Source organism: Lepisma saccharinum, chromosome 27, assembly GCF_977018435.1.
Source record: "Lepisma saccharinum chromosome 27, izLepSacc3.1, whole genome shotgun sequence".
NCBI lineage: Eukaryota > Metazoa > Arthropoda > Insecta > Zygentoma > Lepismatidae > Lepisma > Lepisma saccharinum.
Genome location: NC_139255.1, coordinates 12659241 through 12677719, shown reverse-complemented (window position 1 = coordinate 12677719; position 18479 = coordinate 12659241). Strand labels below are relative to the sequence as shown.

At 37.2% G+C, this 18479-nt stretch overlaps 1 protein-coding gene across 1 annotated transcript in view; it reads right to left on the bottom strand.

Moving 5' to 3' along the window:
* Positions 1-3420: 3420 nt before the first annotated feature.
* Positions 3421-18479, bottom strand: part of LOC145979968 (dipeptidase 1-like) — a 109059-nt gene continuing 94000 nt past the window's right edge. Inside the window, exons 4-7 of the mRNA XM_083112906.1 lie at positions 16709-16885; positions 13707-13791; positions 9227-9302; positions 3421-3580 (exon numbers count right to left, since the gene is read on the bottom strand). Coding sequence (XP_082969032.1) covers positions 3421-3580; positions 9227-9302; positions 13707-13791; positions 16709-16885 — 498 coding nt within the window. The remainder of the gene's footprint in view (positions 3581-9226; positions 9303-13706; positions 13792-16708; positions 16886-18479) is intronic.

Sequence of the window (18479 nt, the reverse complement as noted above, 5' to 3'; positions counted from 1 at the left end):
GAAGGAAAACTCACAAATCGCCATCACAATTATGATATGTAATATGCAGAATATTATTGGCGACTCAAATGTTCTGTTTCTTGTTGTTGTTGTTTTTTAACATTCTTAAGAATAAATTCATGTTTTTGCTTTATATTGCATATTTATTATAACGTCACGTTTACCACGGCGGACCTCCTCGGTGTGGTTTACCACGTTGCCTTGTAACCAAAGAGTGCCAGGTTCAAGTCCCGATGGAGACACATTGCACAATGGGTCGGAGTCAAATTTAAATTATAAATCCAGTTCCAATTAATCTATTTGAGCATAAAATGGACTTTAAACTATTTTTGATTACGACGACAATGGGATCAGTTATTGTAATAGTGAAAGAAAATAATATCTCCTTCAGGATTCAAACCTCGGACTCAGTTTTACAGAAATTGTAATCTCTAGACCAGTGGTTCCCAAAGTGTGCCCTGGGGCGCCCTGGTAGGCGTACGGGGCCGCCGCGAGATGTTCCAATATTTTCACTGAAATTCAGTCATTGATATGATTGTTCCAAATACATGTTCTTATTTAGAACATTTTACATAAAAAATGTTTCGGAATTTGAAATATATGTTTATTTTTTAACTTAAGGAAAGCAACCTATGCACACTAACAGAGCGTTACAAGTGTTGCATAGGGCCTCCCCGGTGGCGTAGTGTTAGAGTCACCACCTTGTAATAAAGGGGTCACGGGTTCGTTACCCGGCGCAGGTACATAGTGGTTCGGATCCCACTTTAAACTGTAGGTCCAGTTCCGATTAGCCTTATTGTGCATGAAATGGACTTAAAACATCAATCCAATCAATCAATCAATCAAAGCAAGTATTAGATAGGCCTACATTCTGATTTGGACGCCGTGGAAAAATCTTGAAACACTAATGGCGTTGCGAAACGAAAAAGTTCGGAAATTCCTGCTCTACACCATAAATATTAGCTTTGTTCCTTCGTTCGTCAGTGCTATATATATATATTTTTTAAAACAATGCAAATATAGGTAAAGATATTTTCTCCGTTGTGTGAGGTATCGGTAGACCGTTAACATCTGCTAGCAATGCCAACAATGCATTAGTGTACATTGTTATTAGCTAGGCTTCCACTCTCCCCGACATCCATTCTAAACAATGGCATTACTTATTTCATTTATTCCAGTGTTCGTGGCGAAGTGGTAAGCGTAAAGGGCTACGGAATCAGAGATCCCATGTTCAAACCTCCACCAGCCATTGGTGACTCATTCTGTTTGTCTATGCTCCCATCACCTTTCCATCCGTCCATCATTCATCCATCCACATCGACTTGTAAAAATTAACCTACGAGGTAGGTAAAAAGATAAAATAGCCAAAATGAAAACCTATTGAATTCTAGCCGCCTCAGTGGCTGAGCACGTTAGCTACCGAATTACGATTTTGTCCCCAATTGATCTAAGTTCGAGTCCGTGAGTTTTTGTATTAAGACCTCTTCATGCACAGATAGGCCAATCGGGACTGGACGTACAGTTTAAAGTTGGATCCAAACCACTACGTGCGTCCACTAGATATCGAACCCAGGCATATCTTTGACATTAGCTAGAAGTGTCAGTAAAGTAATGTAAAATCAGGAAACGAAAATCAAAGTACATCCAGTGTTCAAACTGAAATTTTTAATTTAACTCCTGACCAGGTAAAGAATTTTCCTCTTAAATATTCTCGATCATATTTTGCTATTGCTAAGAATTTGACGTAATCATTTCTTTCAACTTCAAGTAAATATTACATTAATATCAGCATATAAATTGTCAGTTTCTGTACTGAATTTTACATTAAAATTAATACTGTTGTTGGTTTGCAAATTACAATATGTATTTGATGAGAAAATATTTCCTGATTAATTTGCCTTCCTCTAAGAAAAATAATTCTGATATGAAATAAAAGTCCACTGAGACGACATCTGTGATTACTGAACTCTTGTACATTAATTGGAAAATTTGTGTTATTTACTTTGAACCATCAGTCCGTATGTTTTAAGTACAAATCTCAAAATTTGAAAAGGGAAACTGATATGACTTTTCTCCTCAGCATTTTTTCAATTTGAACACTCGATATACAGACATATACATATTTCATTATTTAAGTTAAACTACGAACACACACACACACACACACTCATATAATTGTTTTACAAAACTGATTGGTACTCACTTTGTAATTCGCCCACAGTTCCATGCATTTTAGATGATAGGACGTTCCTCCGTTTTCCTTAATTTTTTCACCTGGTTTCTTCCAGTTGTGAATCCCTATTTTCCTGAAACTTGATTCTGCATATCCTGAATCTGTGCCAAATTTACGGCATGGAAAACAAAAGCATGTGTCAAGTTCCACACTATATTCTAGCCACGGCGCAGATGCAAAACAGTGTTTTTGAAATGACCGCTTTCGCTTTCCGAACGTAGTATTTGGATAGTTTTGCAAAAGTGGTTGCCTAGGATTATTTACCCCAAGATCAGTAATTGTTTTCACATTAGTACATTCACTTGTTTTGTCTAACTTTGGAACGTCAGAACTTGGACCAACACCCTCTTCATTGCCGTCATCTTCCACATGTTTTGAGATAGTTTTAAAATATCCGGTTTTGATAAATTTATCCATTCAAGATGGAAATGCACAACAACGCTAGAACTCTTCCCACACACGAACAAGTACACAGTGACCGTAGAAACCCGATAGCAGACCTTCCTCGCAAGCAAGAACACAAAGCTAATCTGTGGCTCTGAAGCTGAAGCATACAGCAATTTTCAATCTCAGAACAATGTCAGTACTGGAGAACTCTCTCCATAGCCTATGTCGCTCGACCACCTACTGTTGACCGCTCGGCCACGGCGGAGTCTTTGATTCCATCTGTATTGGAAGGGTCATTTGCAACAAAAGGGTCGGATCTCTGGTTTCCAGGAACTTAGGGCAAGGGTAATAACCTCTAAGCAGGCAGATTTTATGACCTTGGTTATAATCTGGTAAGCAAGGAAAGGGTGGAATTTTGCTGTCCTACATTTGCTTCCGAAGATTTTCTTCGGAACAGTGTTTCCAACTCTGCTACAAATTTACCAGAAAATAATATGTAGTATTAATTTAGGATAATTTTTAATCGATCAAAATTTTGTTTGCGGGTGCCGGAGTTACAACTGCCGGGGCCAAAGCCCCCCCCCAGCCCCCCCCTAACGACGTCCCTGGTACAGGGTGACATTGTGAGCCTTTCTCGTATCAACAATATTCGTAAGACAAATAGACAATAGACAAGACAAGAATATATTTTTTCATACATTCCTCTTTTCCTAAATACTTATTAATATTTCTTGAATATTTTTGGGTGGGCGCTTGCACATCCTGATTTAAGTTCTCACTATTCTCACTCTGTCATAACTTCACGTGATACAATCAAAACACTTCTCTACTTCCGTGAAGACCCTGACCAAGTTTCCTCCAGCCAGTTTCTTTATGTCATCCGAGTTCCATTTGCGATCTCTGGCCAGCTCTGCCAGGAGCATTGGGTAGCTGAAGACGTCCTCCAAACTGGCTGGAGTGCTGCAATGCAATGCAGACGAGTCAGTTGGTGACATAATTTTCACTTAGAGTTTCAACAGACCAGTTATTAGATAAATACGTATGTTATTTTTCATTATATTGTACATATTGTTTATTGTATAGAATTCCTAACAGGTTCGTTTATGTTATGAAATCTGTTTGTGTGAATTTCATTTCATTATCAAAGAGGCCAATCGGCAAGGTAAATGTTTGTTACGGACCACTTTATACTCAAAGTCGCCCACTTTCAACGTGGCCTATGGTCACATCTTGTATTGCTGACATGACCTTCGAGCTCGTTTTGGGTTAATCAATGCTCTTAATATCTTTGAAAATATGGGTATGTATTGTTGGGGAAGGAAATCGAGTAAGTACTTTCGCTAATTTGAAAAGTTTAGAACATATATTAATGTGTACGAGCTCCAATATTGTACAAATATATAAAATATTATTGTATATTTTGTTAATAATAAACTGGGTACGTAATATCCATTTCGAAATAGTTAGTTAGATGTTTTATGAATATGAGTTCAATAGCGACACTAAATTGGAGAAGCAATATTTACTTCTATTGTCATTTTAAACATTTTTAAACCTAATTTAAGAAACATGGCTTTTAGTCATTCTTCGCCACTTCCTACCTTGCCTCTGTAATAAATTTTGGCGCTCATGCATTTGAAATACGAAAATTCAAGTAGGCTGTAACTTACAAGGGTTGATCAAATGAAAAGGTACAAAACAACACTGTCGGTGTAAATGAATACTTTATTCAAAGTATCCTCCATAGGCCGGAGAAGATTGATCCCATTGATGAACGAGCCGAATGATTCCTTTTTCCCAGAATTCCTTTGGCCGTGACGCGACCCAGTCCTTCACAGCGTCCTTGAGTTCATCGTCCGAGGTGAAGCGCTTTCCTTCGAGATGCTTTTTCAGGGGACCAAACACATGGAAGTCACAGGGGGATGAGTCCGGACTGTAGGGCGGATGGTCTATCTGCTCCCACTTGAACCTGGCCAGTTCCGTGTGTGTGACCCTGGAGACGTGTGGACGTGCTTTGTCATGGAGCAGAACCACACCCTCCGTGAGCAGAACCGGTCGTTCGTCTTCCACGTAAACGTTCACCATCCGGCGATGAATATCGGCCGGTTTAACACCTTCCGCTGTCAGAAAACGGATAACGCCTCGCTGCTCCTCAACAGTCGAATTTGCCAATGTTAACGCCATCCTGTCCGAACACGCACTGCCGCGTCACTTGGACGGCGCTCTGTATCGGAGCTTCTGCTCTCTCCTTCGCATGCGCGTTCCCCTGCATGCTCCGATGCCGCATGGCGACTCCAATCTCACCCCTACATATCACGCTACTTTCTCCCATCGCGGCATCGGTATTATATAAATGATTCCGTTGTTACGACGTTTCGTACCTTTTCATTTGATCAACCCTTGTACTTACTGTATTTTTCGGGGAGAAAATAAACTTTCCTTAAGTTCCCTAGCAACGTCCGTTTCCATTGTTTAAAACAAAAACGGTAAAATCGAAAGAATTGTTTGTTATACCTCTAAACATTTCATGAAAACATCCACGAAGTACACTAGATATTTTCGTATTGAGTACCAATATTTATAACTGGACTGAATCTCCTTATGTAGATATCACTCATTCTAACCAGCATTTGATTCATCTGTGCGTTATTGATCTGTGAGAAACAATGTAGGGACAATGGAGAATGAATGAAACAATGTGAGCAAAAAATGCCCATGAAACCGGACGTTGCTAAGTACTTGAAAAAAGATCATAATCACCTTTTAAAAAGGGCTAAGTGAGTGATTGTTTTTAATTTCCCCGGTGTTTCCAGAAAATTTCATGAGGGTCGTAATGGAGCATTTTTTTGAAGTCGTAGTGTCTTCATGGAGATCTTTCATGTGAGTGAGTGGTGAGGCTATACACGTATTATAGGGTAGTCGGGACTGGACATGGGTTTTAGAGAGGGAATGAAACCACCGTGGAAGATGCTGCCACCAGGAATCGAACTCTTTTATGTTACTTCAGGCCTGTGGATTCCTGGTGGTCTTCGAAAACGTAGAAAGTCTATTGTTATGGGCTACTAAGGTAACATTCTCAAGTGAGTGTGTCCTGTGGATTGCAAAACACCATTTTAAGAGTGATGTCTGTTTCAAGACTTGTGCAGGTTTAATTTACTACGAAATCAAGATAATTTATATCAAACTACACTAAAACTTGTATTACTGAACCAGAGCCCATCCTAGGGGGTGGCAAGTCGAGACCTAAAGCGTCAAGGGACCTTGCGCTGCATGCAAATAATTGCATGTGGTTGTTTACGAGTTTATCAGACGCTGGTGCTTCTGATATAACCTGCCTCCATTTGTAGATTTTTAGACATATTCAAACTTATCCAAAATTACTGAAATCATGTACCAAATAGATATTTGCATCAAAAATAATTAATACGTATTGTTTGTTTACATATCGAAGGAAATCATGGTGTGGCAATATTATTTTATGTGAAACAATATAAATTCACTACAGCGTCAAAATTGAGTACAAAGTAAAAAGAAACAGAATTATGTTACTGGATATCATTAAATATTGCCACTTTTATAGTCAAAGTAACAGTTTGATATTGAACACACACCCAGTTTCCTAATTAAATATAATGAACTTCGCACCAGAAGAATGAAATGATTGAATAATTTTAAAACTGTGCTCTTGATAAATATATGAAATATATATAAATTGATGCAGCAATGATATAAGACACATATACTTCAAACTAAGGAACAGAAATCTGATCTATTTGGGTTATGAGCCCGCGAATATTATATGCCCCACGCCCCGCATTCAGGGGCGTAACAAAGCTGGGGCAGCCAGGGCTGTGCCACAGGGCCCCCGAGATAAAGGAGTTACATTTAGTACTTGGATTTCTCCCAAGATCCTAACTGCTTAATTTTGAAAATTTCTATTTTCTCAAAATTTTAGGAAAGATGATCAACAGTCCATCAAGCTTATTACATTGCGTTAGTCAAAATTTATATTTTTTTCTTGGAGATGCTGTAGAATTTAACCGGACTAATCCTGTCTTTTTTTAGTAGTTCAGAATATGATATTATTTTGGTTAAGAGTATAGTGCAATGGCAAGAGTTAAACATCGAACATGAAATAATCCAAACCACAAGTCTCCAAACGCTTAATCCAACACGAGGGCTGGAAGATAGGAAGCTGTGTATGCTCCTAAAGAAAAGTTTTGTGATGTTCTGAAAGTCTTATTTTATATTATAGTAACAAGTATGAAGCCAAGTGAAAGATGTGAGGCACTTGGCGATAAGGAGAAAATTGAATCTTTCAGTTTCATTTTATTATTAACTATTCAACGTAAAGTCTTGGAGCAGATAAATATTACTTCTTAATCATTTCAAGCAGAATTTGTTGATATTATGGCTGCATATGATCTGTTAGGGAACGTTCTCTTAGAAATGGGGTTCATTGAATCATTTGTAGAAGTGATCAAAATATGTGTCAAATGGAGGATTTCAAGTGATTTCTCTGACAAAATAATCAAAAAGATAGAGAAGCACTTTGATTGGATGAACTCTGTCAGGACCTAAGACTTACCAACCGAGAGAGCTGGTTCAAAGTATAAACATTTTACACGATGACAGCCACAATTTGCTCACAAATGGACAATCGTTTTAAAGGCATACACACAGAAAGTGATACAACCTTATTTTTGTCAAGTAGCTTTGAAACGAACCTGGCAAAATTGCAAAAATATTTGCAAACCTTTATTCAGTCACACATAGCATCCTAGTTCTTTCAAATAAAATATAAAGGATATGGATTATATGAAAGAGCTTGCTGATTTCACTGTGACACAACACACTTCATTAACTTCCAGTTTTCCTGATATATTCGTGGCTTGTTTCACGTCCCTAAGAGCGCATTCACAAGCGCTGATATTGTTATCAGCGACGATACGGACATAGGCCGGGCCCCGTGGCAGAATGGTTAGCACATCGCGCTACCACGCCAGGGGTCCCGGGTTCGAATCTTGGCCTAGGCAAAGGTGGTTTGTGAGTGTCCATTCATCAATTTCATCACTCATCCCCATCTTCGCAAATTAGTCAAAGGTGGCACAAAAAGCGAAGTAAAATAAATCAAATCAATCAATCAATCAACACGGACACTGATATTTATTTTAAACACGCACAAATAAAATTGAGGTTCTCGCCGATACGTTGGTAATCGACACAGGCTGAAAACACTGATGGCTCCTGCCTCCAATTTACAAAGCAACTTCTTCCTTAATACAGCTGGGAAGTGGGTGTGTTCACTTTTTTTAACTATCTGAGGGGCGGCAGGGGTTAGCCCAACTGCCGGTTTGCCGAGCTCCCACCCCCACACCAACCTGTCGGTGGTTGTTTAAAAAAATGTATCGTGTAGAGCCATGTGTGCAGCTGTGTTATACCCCAGTTGGTTTTTGATGCTGACGATATCGGTGTCAGAGGGTGTGTGAAAACGCTCTTACAGTCCCTGTCAAAGTAGGAAAGCGAAAAGGTTGTTTTCTAAATTGAAAGTTATATCAACCTATTTACACAGTACTATTGGTCAGTAACATTCTAGTGTTCTGGATTTACTTTCAATTGAAAATCATAGAGCCCGAAAAGTCTATTTTAACAAAGTAAACAATGCTTTTCGAGACAAAAAATCAAGAAAGAAATCATTTAAGTGTTACACCTAAAATTGTAAATGAAAATAAAGGTAAGAAAAAGGTAAAGTGCTCCCCTGTGCATAGCACTATGCCATCAAGGAGTATAGGGGAGTGGGGGTAACTGAAAGTAAATTAATAAATAATGTAGTCATTGTAATTAATCATTACTCTTAATTTGTTAATCAGTAAAGCTTGTGTTTTTTTTCACAGTATTTATTTTATTAGTTTTTAAATACACAATCTTATTATTCGTCTCTAGCTATTGTCAGTAACAAATAAACATATCTCAATCATAATCAAGAGAATTATATTTGTTCACCACCCCTTATGCTAAAATTACTCATTTTTATACTTGTAGATCCAGCTACTACAATAGCTGTAACTGGGGGGGGGGGGGGGGTGGCTCACTTGAGTAATCTGCGTTGGGGCCCCCATGAATCAGTCTACGGCCCTGCCGCACTGCTTTAGAGCAGGCACTGTAATAAACATATTTATTTTCATTGAATTCATCACAGTCATAATATTCATCTAATGATTGAAATACATTCCGTATTAAGGTAGTATTTATTGAATCTTGTGTTAAAATATCTTCACTCTAAAACAACATGCAAATACATCATTATCCACAAGTAAACCTTAAAACCACCATTCCAATGTTAGTATCAATATGCACATTATTCGAAGACTAAAATTGGTAAACGCTGTAAGTGCCAAAAAAATTCAAACACAGTTTTCCACTTTAAACTGTGAAATGTGCCATGCTTTATAATGCGGTAAACGCGAAATGTGGCTGGTAGCCCTCTAAGTAGAAGTCATTAGTGTGCACGTTCTTACGGGCTGATGTGCGGAACGATGCGATTTCCCAACACTTTCTCTTTTGGCACTTACAACGTTTACCTATTTAGTTCTCATTTATACTTACAAGTTAATTCCATCGTATCCGGCACCAAGCCCGACGTGGTTCACACCGGCTACATCTCTAATATGGTTAATATGATCTGTAAAAGAGAAATGGTAAAGTATCATCTATGCTAACATCAGATAATGGACAATTTTAAAATTTATGATTACGAACATGGATACTTGTAAACATAATTAATGACTAATAATCCTTAAATATTTATGAATTTTAAAATCCTTCAATAACATCTAAATTAAAGGAGTCACTCAAAACATATCCTTATAATTTCTTCAGAACATCATTTATTACATGATAGTATTGAGCACTATTCCACATTCATTAAAGTCATATTTTTTAACTCGGAAGTCAATTTATTTCATCTGTAGAATAAAATGTGGCATACATTGTACTTTGTTAATTTTCATTGTAAATAAATTTTTCGTGGATTTATTTGAATTTTAACTTTTTATTTTAGTCATTATACACATTCAGGGGCGCACCCCCTAATTTTCTATCGCACCCCCTATTCAAAACCTGTGTTGAAACATTAACTCTTACAGTGATGCACCCGAATGTTAGGCATTTTATTGAGGCCGATGTTATTGTATGCAAGAGCCAAGAATTGAAAGAGGAGCCACGTAACATGTTTAATAAAGTACTATTTCACAGTTTGCTGAGGAGCCCAAAGTTCGCGAAGAAATGTTACAGTTCGTTGATGGGGATAGTGCGGCAGAAGAGGATTTTCAAATTTCCGTGCACTTCCCTTTTTGTTCTGACACCGCAGACTGGAGCAGACGGAAGATAGTTATTGGCGCAACCACAGGGGGGCAGGGGGAATTACCTACTTAACCTTGGTCGCAAACAAATTCTATTTCGGGCAAGGGGGAAAACATTGAAGTAAAAAAAGCAAGGCTAGAAGGATCTAAAAGTAGCAGGACAATATGATAATCAAGATATCTTTATTTTTTCTTCCAGACGGCCACGGGCACCTGCAAAGGGGTAGGGGGGTTGCACAGAGAGGCAATTGCCATCCTCAATTTTAAATTTTACGCTAAAAAAAAATACATTTCATGTTCTTTTCGTAAATACGTAAATATTCAGAGCCGTAGTTAGGGAACGGCCAACAATCTAAATTAAAACATTATAAAGGAGAGAATTCTGCGCACTACTAAATTAATATTATTTTCAGTTTGCAATAATTCGGATTTAAAGACTTTCTTGCATGCAAAGCGAGCAATGTTATTTATTTCTGAAATGCATTGTAAAATACCAGAGAGAGAAATAAGTAAGACCAACTATGTACTTCACAATTCAGAGTGTTCTTGCTAAGCAGTTTGATCTCTAATGCATGAAAAGAATAGCACACATTTGAGAGATTTATATCAATTTTGATGTTGGTTTGTTATGAAGTGGATAAATTGATTTATGTAAGGAATTTAAATGATGTTATATCTAATAACGAATTTTTAACTAAGTATACAATTTATTGTTGACATTTTTCATATGATTTTTTTAATTTTTTAAGTCGCTCCATGTTGCATATGTATAAAGCATTTGTTGTAAATGAGAGATATACATGCCATATGTACAAATATAATTATATTCGTCACGCATTTTCTGACTCTCAAAAATACAGTTTGTGTGCTTGTTTTCAAGTATTAGGTAATATGAAATTTAGCGTGTTGAAAAAATATTTCAAATTGTTTGTCCAACACACCGACTTGTCCCTTCCTTGCAAGATTTACGAGGATAGCGTCTTTGATACTAATACTACTACTGCTGCTAGTACTGCTATACTACTACTAATAATAATAATAATGTTATCATTTTTATCATTGCCACGTTGGCACAAGTTAAATTCGGTAAGAGTTGCGTATTGTTTCATTTTAAAAAGTTCCTGGACTGTATTTAAATTGAGCCGGAAAGAAAGTTCCAGGACCGTGTTTACGTTCAACCGGAAAAAGTGTTCCTGGACAGAATTGAAATACTTTAAACATAGAAAGGTTCCTTACGGTCTAAAACACATTTACGCTTGCTGATTTTCTATCCCTGTCGTGAATTGAATTTACTTACAAATCCTGGACCATTTACAACACTGGAATTCTGAAAGATCCGGAAACACATATATTTTAATGGGTTCTATAAGGTTCCGTAACAAGACTTAAACTCTTGTTCTCGCACAATTTAAATATTCGGACCAAGTTGCGTATTGTCTAATTTCAATCCGGAACTTCCCTATTTAAACTATCCGGGAAAGGTTCCAGGACCGTATTTAAATTGATCCGGAAAAAATGTTTCTTCGACCGATTTTAAATACTTTACAGATAAAAAGGTTGTTTACGATTAAGAACCCATATACGCTTGCTGATTTCCCTGCCTGGACCTGAATTGAATTTATTTAATATCTCTGGACTCTTAACAACCCTGGTTACAATATATTTGAGCTTAGAATTCCAGTTCACCGACGGTCCACGGTCATTAATTATCAAGCTTTAATATAAATATCCTTATTATTAAGTGTGCATTGTCCGAATTATCAATAAATTACACCGCTTCTTTAGGAAATTTGAAAAAGCACATTTGACGCTTTTTCGAGATTTTACTGTATTTTGTTCCAGATCAAGTTACGAACTTGGAACTGTCGGTTCGACGACGGTCAATGCAGACTGTAGGTTCTCCATTTCCATATTTCGCAGCCATCTTTAGGATCTTGGAAGAGCGCCAGGGCGAAGTCAAGGCTCCTTTGGGGTTGAGGAGATTTAAGAAACAGAGGGAAATGCAACGAACCTTCCAACCTGGATATCAAGAAATATGAGACGTGGGAAAACACAAAGTCTGTGTTTTACGCGAGTAGATTGAAGAGTTCAAAGATTCCAGAAAGGAAAAAAGAAGGAATGCGAGAAGCAGTGGAAAATAACGAAGAAGGATGACTTTATTATGAGAATCGGAACGCGACTGCCGTATATTATCATAGGAGAGGGATATTGGTGTGAGGACGGTGGGACATGAAAGGATGAAAGTTTTCGGATATTGGGATGAAGATAGCCAAGATAAAGAAGGGAAGCAAGAAACGCCAAGTCACCGAAGTATTTAGAAAGCGGGAGGGAAACAATAACGTGAGCAGGAATGACCTGTCGGCAGATCAATTAGGTTAGCATACATTACCACAATAATGACTGACCTACATGCTTGACTACACATGAGACCTGTATTGGAAATAGACAAAATTTTCAGAGGGGAAAGCGGAAAGAGATTCAAAACATCTCCCTCTCTCTTTGTGCATGTGTGTGTACATGGGTTTGTGTGTGTGTGTGTTGTGTGCGCGCACACATATGAGATGTAAGATTATTTTGGGATAATCCTGTATTGATATATATGATTCCTATCCAATAAAATTATTTAAAAAATGTTTCAAAGCAAATTTATACGCATATAGCCTGATCGATGCTAGACCTAGAGTTTAAAGTAAGACCCAAGCAACCGTGCAATATACAACAAAGAGTATGTTGCAAAAAGTAAGTTGTATTTGTCAAATTTCACACAACATTTTTAATTACACCCACAATTTTGTAAAACGTGCTATTCGAGGATTTCCTTTGTTTTCATAAAAATTGTAAACCCAAACCATGCGATTAACACTTCCATATGACAACAAGATGAACAAGATGATAGTGTTATATTTTAAATTCGGATCTCAGCTGAGAACCTTCACGTAAGCATAACAGTGATACATCTTGCACACAAGATAAATGGTAGCTCAATATCAAATCCAATGTGTTGTATTGTAGAAGATCGTATGCAACTTTATTCGTGAGTGTATCAAAACTTTCTTCCGGGGGAAGGAAACACATTCCCAAGGAGGGCGATGTTTTATTTTGAATTATTTGACAAGGAAATAGACTTTATTTTACGTTCCTAGTGAGAAACACTATGAACACAATGACATCTTTCACCATCCTTTTTCCGGACCTACAATTCAATTGTACCCTATACCACATAATACAACTACATTGCCATAAAATTGTTAAATATTATTAAATGGATACAGAAGTACACATATTATTATATAGATCATACATACAAATAAATAAATTAACTATATCAATCAAATATCACTAGACAGCAGTTAGTCTATGTAACGGGTTCCAACCGCTCTCATTCAACATTCTCATGTTGTAAACAATATCCATTAATGATATAAACTAGTATAAGGTTACGCAATTTTGAAAATACCGATTTTCATCAGTTTTATTTATATATGCTTTCCAAGTTTTGCCACACTACTTCATGATGGCTTCTCATAATTTCCATATAATTTTATGGAGACAGTACATTATTTATTTACACATAAGCAATAATTGCATGTTTTACAAAAATATAAAGACAATAAATGGCACACGCACACGCTCGCGCGCGCGCACTTACACACGTATGCATAACATAATTAGTACGAATATCTAAATTAAAATTATCTTTTTTGTAGAAATTCCTGTGTACTCACCTATTACGTCGTGCAGCGTGGCAGTGGATCGGCAGCTGAGAAATTTGTTGAAAAAACTCACCATTACTATTCCGCCGTTCATTGCCTGCAACGGGGAAATAATTTCAATATCATACAACCAGATTTTGTTGAAATGGAAAGATAATTCCTGCAAATATCAGCCTTTATTGTGTGGAGAACTGTGACAGTTTATCGAAGTTTGTTTTAAGTCCACATTCAACAAGAAAAAACATTATGAATGGCAGGTATGCACAGAACCATTCAGATGTTGCAATGGAGAGTTCATAGTTGCAACTTGTGAGGAGGAGGAAGTGCGGGGAAAGGAGCAACAGAAACGCTACAAACTGAGACAGCGATTAGGTACATGATACATTTGTGAAGAGGGGGGAACATGTTGAACTTTTATGTGAGGAATCATACAGTAATGGAATACATATTAAAAAGTTTTATTTTCACTTTTCCTGCTCATTCTGTCACACAACAAGGCATTAAACAAAATAACTGCTCCGGAGGTCCAATTATTTTGAAACGTACTGCCACGACTCGTTTTAATGCTCGGGTAGGCATCTCGTCGGCTCTGCTAGTGTGCAAGGTGAAACGAGAAGAAGAGATCTGAAACTTGTCCTCGTGGGTAATTTGCCCCTTTCATTTCCTTAAAAAAAAATTGGCAACGTTCATCCGTGCTGAGCCGAACTGAGCCGTGTTGACCGTTGATAATGGGTTTTCTGCCTTTGACTAATCAGGACTGGACTTGTAACTCAAAATAGGATCCGAATCACTTTCCACTGTGCCTTCACTGTTATAAATATGTATATGTATCGTTGAATATTTTCTTTAATAAAATGTTTTTTACCGATTTGATAATAAATGTTTTATATGAAATAGATGTTCAGCACCGGCAATTAAAATGCAAAAAGTAATTCCTGAAATACACAAAGCGTTATGTATGTTGACTAACTCTACAGCTATAAGTCGATTTTAATAGCAAATTTTCAATATCAAACCTATGTTATAGAGATATTTACACAACGGAGTAAAGCTGTACGCGGGACGTGGCAACAAGGCATACAGAGATGTCCGTTGAACCGTGGAAACAGCGGGCTGTCACTGCTAGTCATTCCGTGCGGTGTTGCAACGTTCCACGTACATATTTACTCTGTTGAATAAAAATTTGTGTAAACTCGTTTTCGGAATGTTAATTAACAATGATAGTGAATTTTAAAAACAGATGCAAGGAGCTTCAATAAAAGACCAATATTGTATTTGTGGGACTACCCAATTCTAAGAAGAATTTGTTTCTCAAATTCGATATTAACCTTCTTTTGAAAACTTGTAAAAATCTAAAAATAAAGGGTTGTGTTTAACGCCTTTCTGCCTTCACAGTACTAGAATTTCATAACGATCGGACAAGCCGTTTTGATTTATAGAATTACAAAGAGAGTGATCGTTTTCAAAACTAGAATAGAACAGCCCTTTTCTTGTTCTCACGACGATAAGATATGCTCGAAAAAAAAAACCGGTTAGCATAGATTAACGGAGAATTGAATAAGTTAAATTTTGATGTAACTCGTTTTTGTGTAGGTTTTATGGTTATTTTTTAGAGTCAAACTCGAGTATCCATAATTTTTAATCCGATAATAGTACCCTGCACTTTTTTACTCTATATGCACTCAGGCGTCTGATTGTTTGCAAGGCGCAACACCGACTCGTTACTTTGTTGATTTGGTGTCAGGTAATGTGTTTGGTGTCTACTACGTTCTGCAGAGGAGCACTGTGTGGTGTTTGATCGCATTGTGTGTGCTAACTAATAAAATGAATGTTTAAAGCAGGAAACAGACATGAATCTTCTGAACTTTTACACCTCTATCCGTTAACTTGGTTGAACGTCATTTCTTCGCACCAGCCTGACACCGGGATACACCTGCACTGCACTTAGTGAAAACTAGACGGGGCTTGTGAGTGACCAACATTCACTGAGCAAGTTCCTTATTTATAAGTGTCCGTTTTCAGAATGCTGATTACTGAGAGGCGAAAGGTCCATAAAGCAGGCTTGAAGTTCAGTCTTGTTGGAAATGACGTCATGTCATGGCAGTTCAAAAGAGCCAATGAAACGAGCATTCGAGTCGGTACTTCCCTTGTGTGCTCGTTATTCTCTTGTTTGAAATTATTTAAGTCGAAAGATGGCGAGTCGTTGGATGTAAGTTTTCTATTGTGTAGAGTTGTAAATACAGAAACTTTTTAAGATGCGCTGTGATTTCTGTTGGTAAAAATATATGTCTATAACGTGCAAGAAACAATGTGCTCTTAGCTTTATCTACTGACCGTAATAGGCGCTGCAGTCGAAGTGCAAATTGAAGGAGCCAACCTCAGTGAAAAAGTGGTTAGCATAAGGCGGAATGACGCCAGTGGTCCCGAATTCGAATCCCGGCCTGAACATAGGTGTTTTTTGTATCACGAGATCAATTTCATGATGTCAACATCCATTTTCATCTCCGCGATTAGACACAAGTGTCAGAAAAGCGAAGTAAAATATACCAAACCAATCATAACGCCATTAAGCCTTGTTTCCATGACAGAAAATAACACCACATCTGATAACAAAGGCAGTCTATATTTCAGTAAAGGAAAAGAAAACACTTACCAATGTTACATTTGAAGCCTCTATCATGGTCGTCCTCAGATTTGAAACCAAACAAAACTAAAAAAAAAATCTTTTCAAGTTTGAGGAAGACTCTGATAATACAGGCTGCCTTGGCCAGCATATGTAGTAATTTTTCAAATGAATCAATTCGAAAGATTTTCGCTTCCAATCCAAGACTTTCAGACTGAACTGCTCGACCATTCGAAAAGTACGCTCGCTTCAAGTACGGTCTTGCACCTTTAAAACACTCTCTGAAAGTGTGTTAGATAGAATGAACAAACTTGAAAATGTACTGTATATCACATTGCGACAAATAACATACAACAGTTGTTTATGATATTGTACAAAAATAAAATCTTACCAGTTTCTTGAGTACATAATCCGGAACGTTTCTGGAATTGTTGCAGAGCGCATGCGCGGAGGAGTGTGAGAAGATAACAGGAGCCTGCGTCACTTCCAGGGCATCCTCGATCGTCCTTACGGAGACGTGAGAGATATCCTCGATCATCCCCATACGGTTCATTTCTTGAATCACCAGCTGGAGAGACAGAACAATGCCTCTAATTATCATAAATCCTAACGAATATATATTTCATAGAAATTGCCACTAACGTTCTTAATTGAAGAGCTCTGGTGTAAAACATGGTAAGTGATATTTTGGTCATTTCTGAGTTCATTAAGAAAAAGGGTTATTGGAAGTTACTGTAGATACATTGTCTTTGAATTGTGTTTACCAAATTCAGAAGATTTCACTGAGTTCAATGCAATTGTATTACGTGGTAATTTCATTCAAAAATTGAAGGATGGCACATTTTACTTTGTGACTCAAAAATTACCAAAATGTCCCTTACCATGTTATACACTCGAGCCCTTCAATTGTAACTCATAATTTATTATATCAATAAATGTTGGCGAGCACATGAAAGAAAATTGGTCATCGCGTAGCTGTACTTTGTGCACACGAAATGACCATTTGTGACAACCACTGTTTTCAAGAACCCTACATGTCTGTAATGCATGACTTATTTTCAATAAGGCTTCAAATTGCATACTTTAGTTTCGTTGTATACTGTTATGAAATTACTTAAGGCCATTAAAAATGTTTCAATTTCAATCCGAACACCAAGTGTTCGTTATAGCTTATGTAACATGAAGCAGTATTATTATTTTTTCTTGCATATTAATTGGTCGTTGAATTCTCGTGAGATTTTTAAGTGTAAAGCTCTTGCGTACTGAAAACTACAGGGAAAATTTATGAGACTCAATCTAGACAGCCCTGCAGAAAGGAAGGACGTAGAAGAAAATCCAGCATCGCCACCACTGCAAACTACCCATAGCTGCTGTGTTTCATATTGTTACATTTATATGTGTTTACATCTAATTAACTTAAAAAGAAAATCAGCAACTACAGCATAAATTGACATATCTCTGCACAAAGTCATTTTTTGAAGCATTGAGGTGTTCAGTGATTAGTAGTGTAATAAACAGATACCACTTTCACGCGATGGGAAATTTAGATTGGCATGATAATACAAGTGTTGAGCTATGGAGAGAATGTTATTAATACATTATTAATATCTAATTGTAACTCTCTGATAAAAATATAAGTATTATTCAACACGCCTTCGTATTTCTCAGACATATTGTATCTTCCCTAAAGAAGTATGACAGCTTGTCCTGCAAAATGGAGAGTGCGATGCATAAGTATTACGAGGTAAATTGTCCACTACTAAAGGCACTGACTTTTCTCTTGCATTATACATGATATTAAGATGCATCTTCATCTTGTTTCATTTCGTGAACATCACATTGGGTTAAACAAAGTGAATGAGATGAATGAGGACCGTGATGGAAAATTTCATTCGTATTATTTATGCACGCCACGCTACCTCAATCTCCTGTTCAGAAACTACACAGAACCAATATACAAAATGATGATTGCTTAGTCTACAATCGGGAAAGTTTATAGTTGTGCCCAAAGAACATTCATTATAATGCTCGGAAAGTGCATTAGGGTAGTAACTTAAGCCTGAGAATCATTCTTAAAGTGATTTCGTGCAATGAACTCTATGCAAATGATTAACAAGTGATGACGACATAATTTAATTCCATATCCATACGAGCAACGAAAT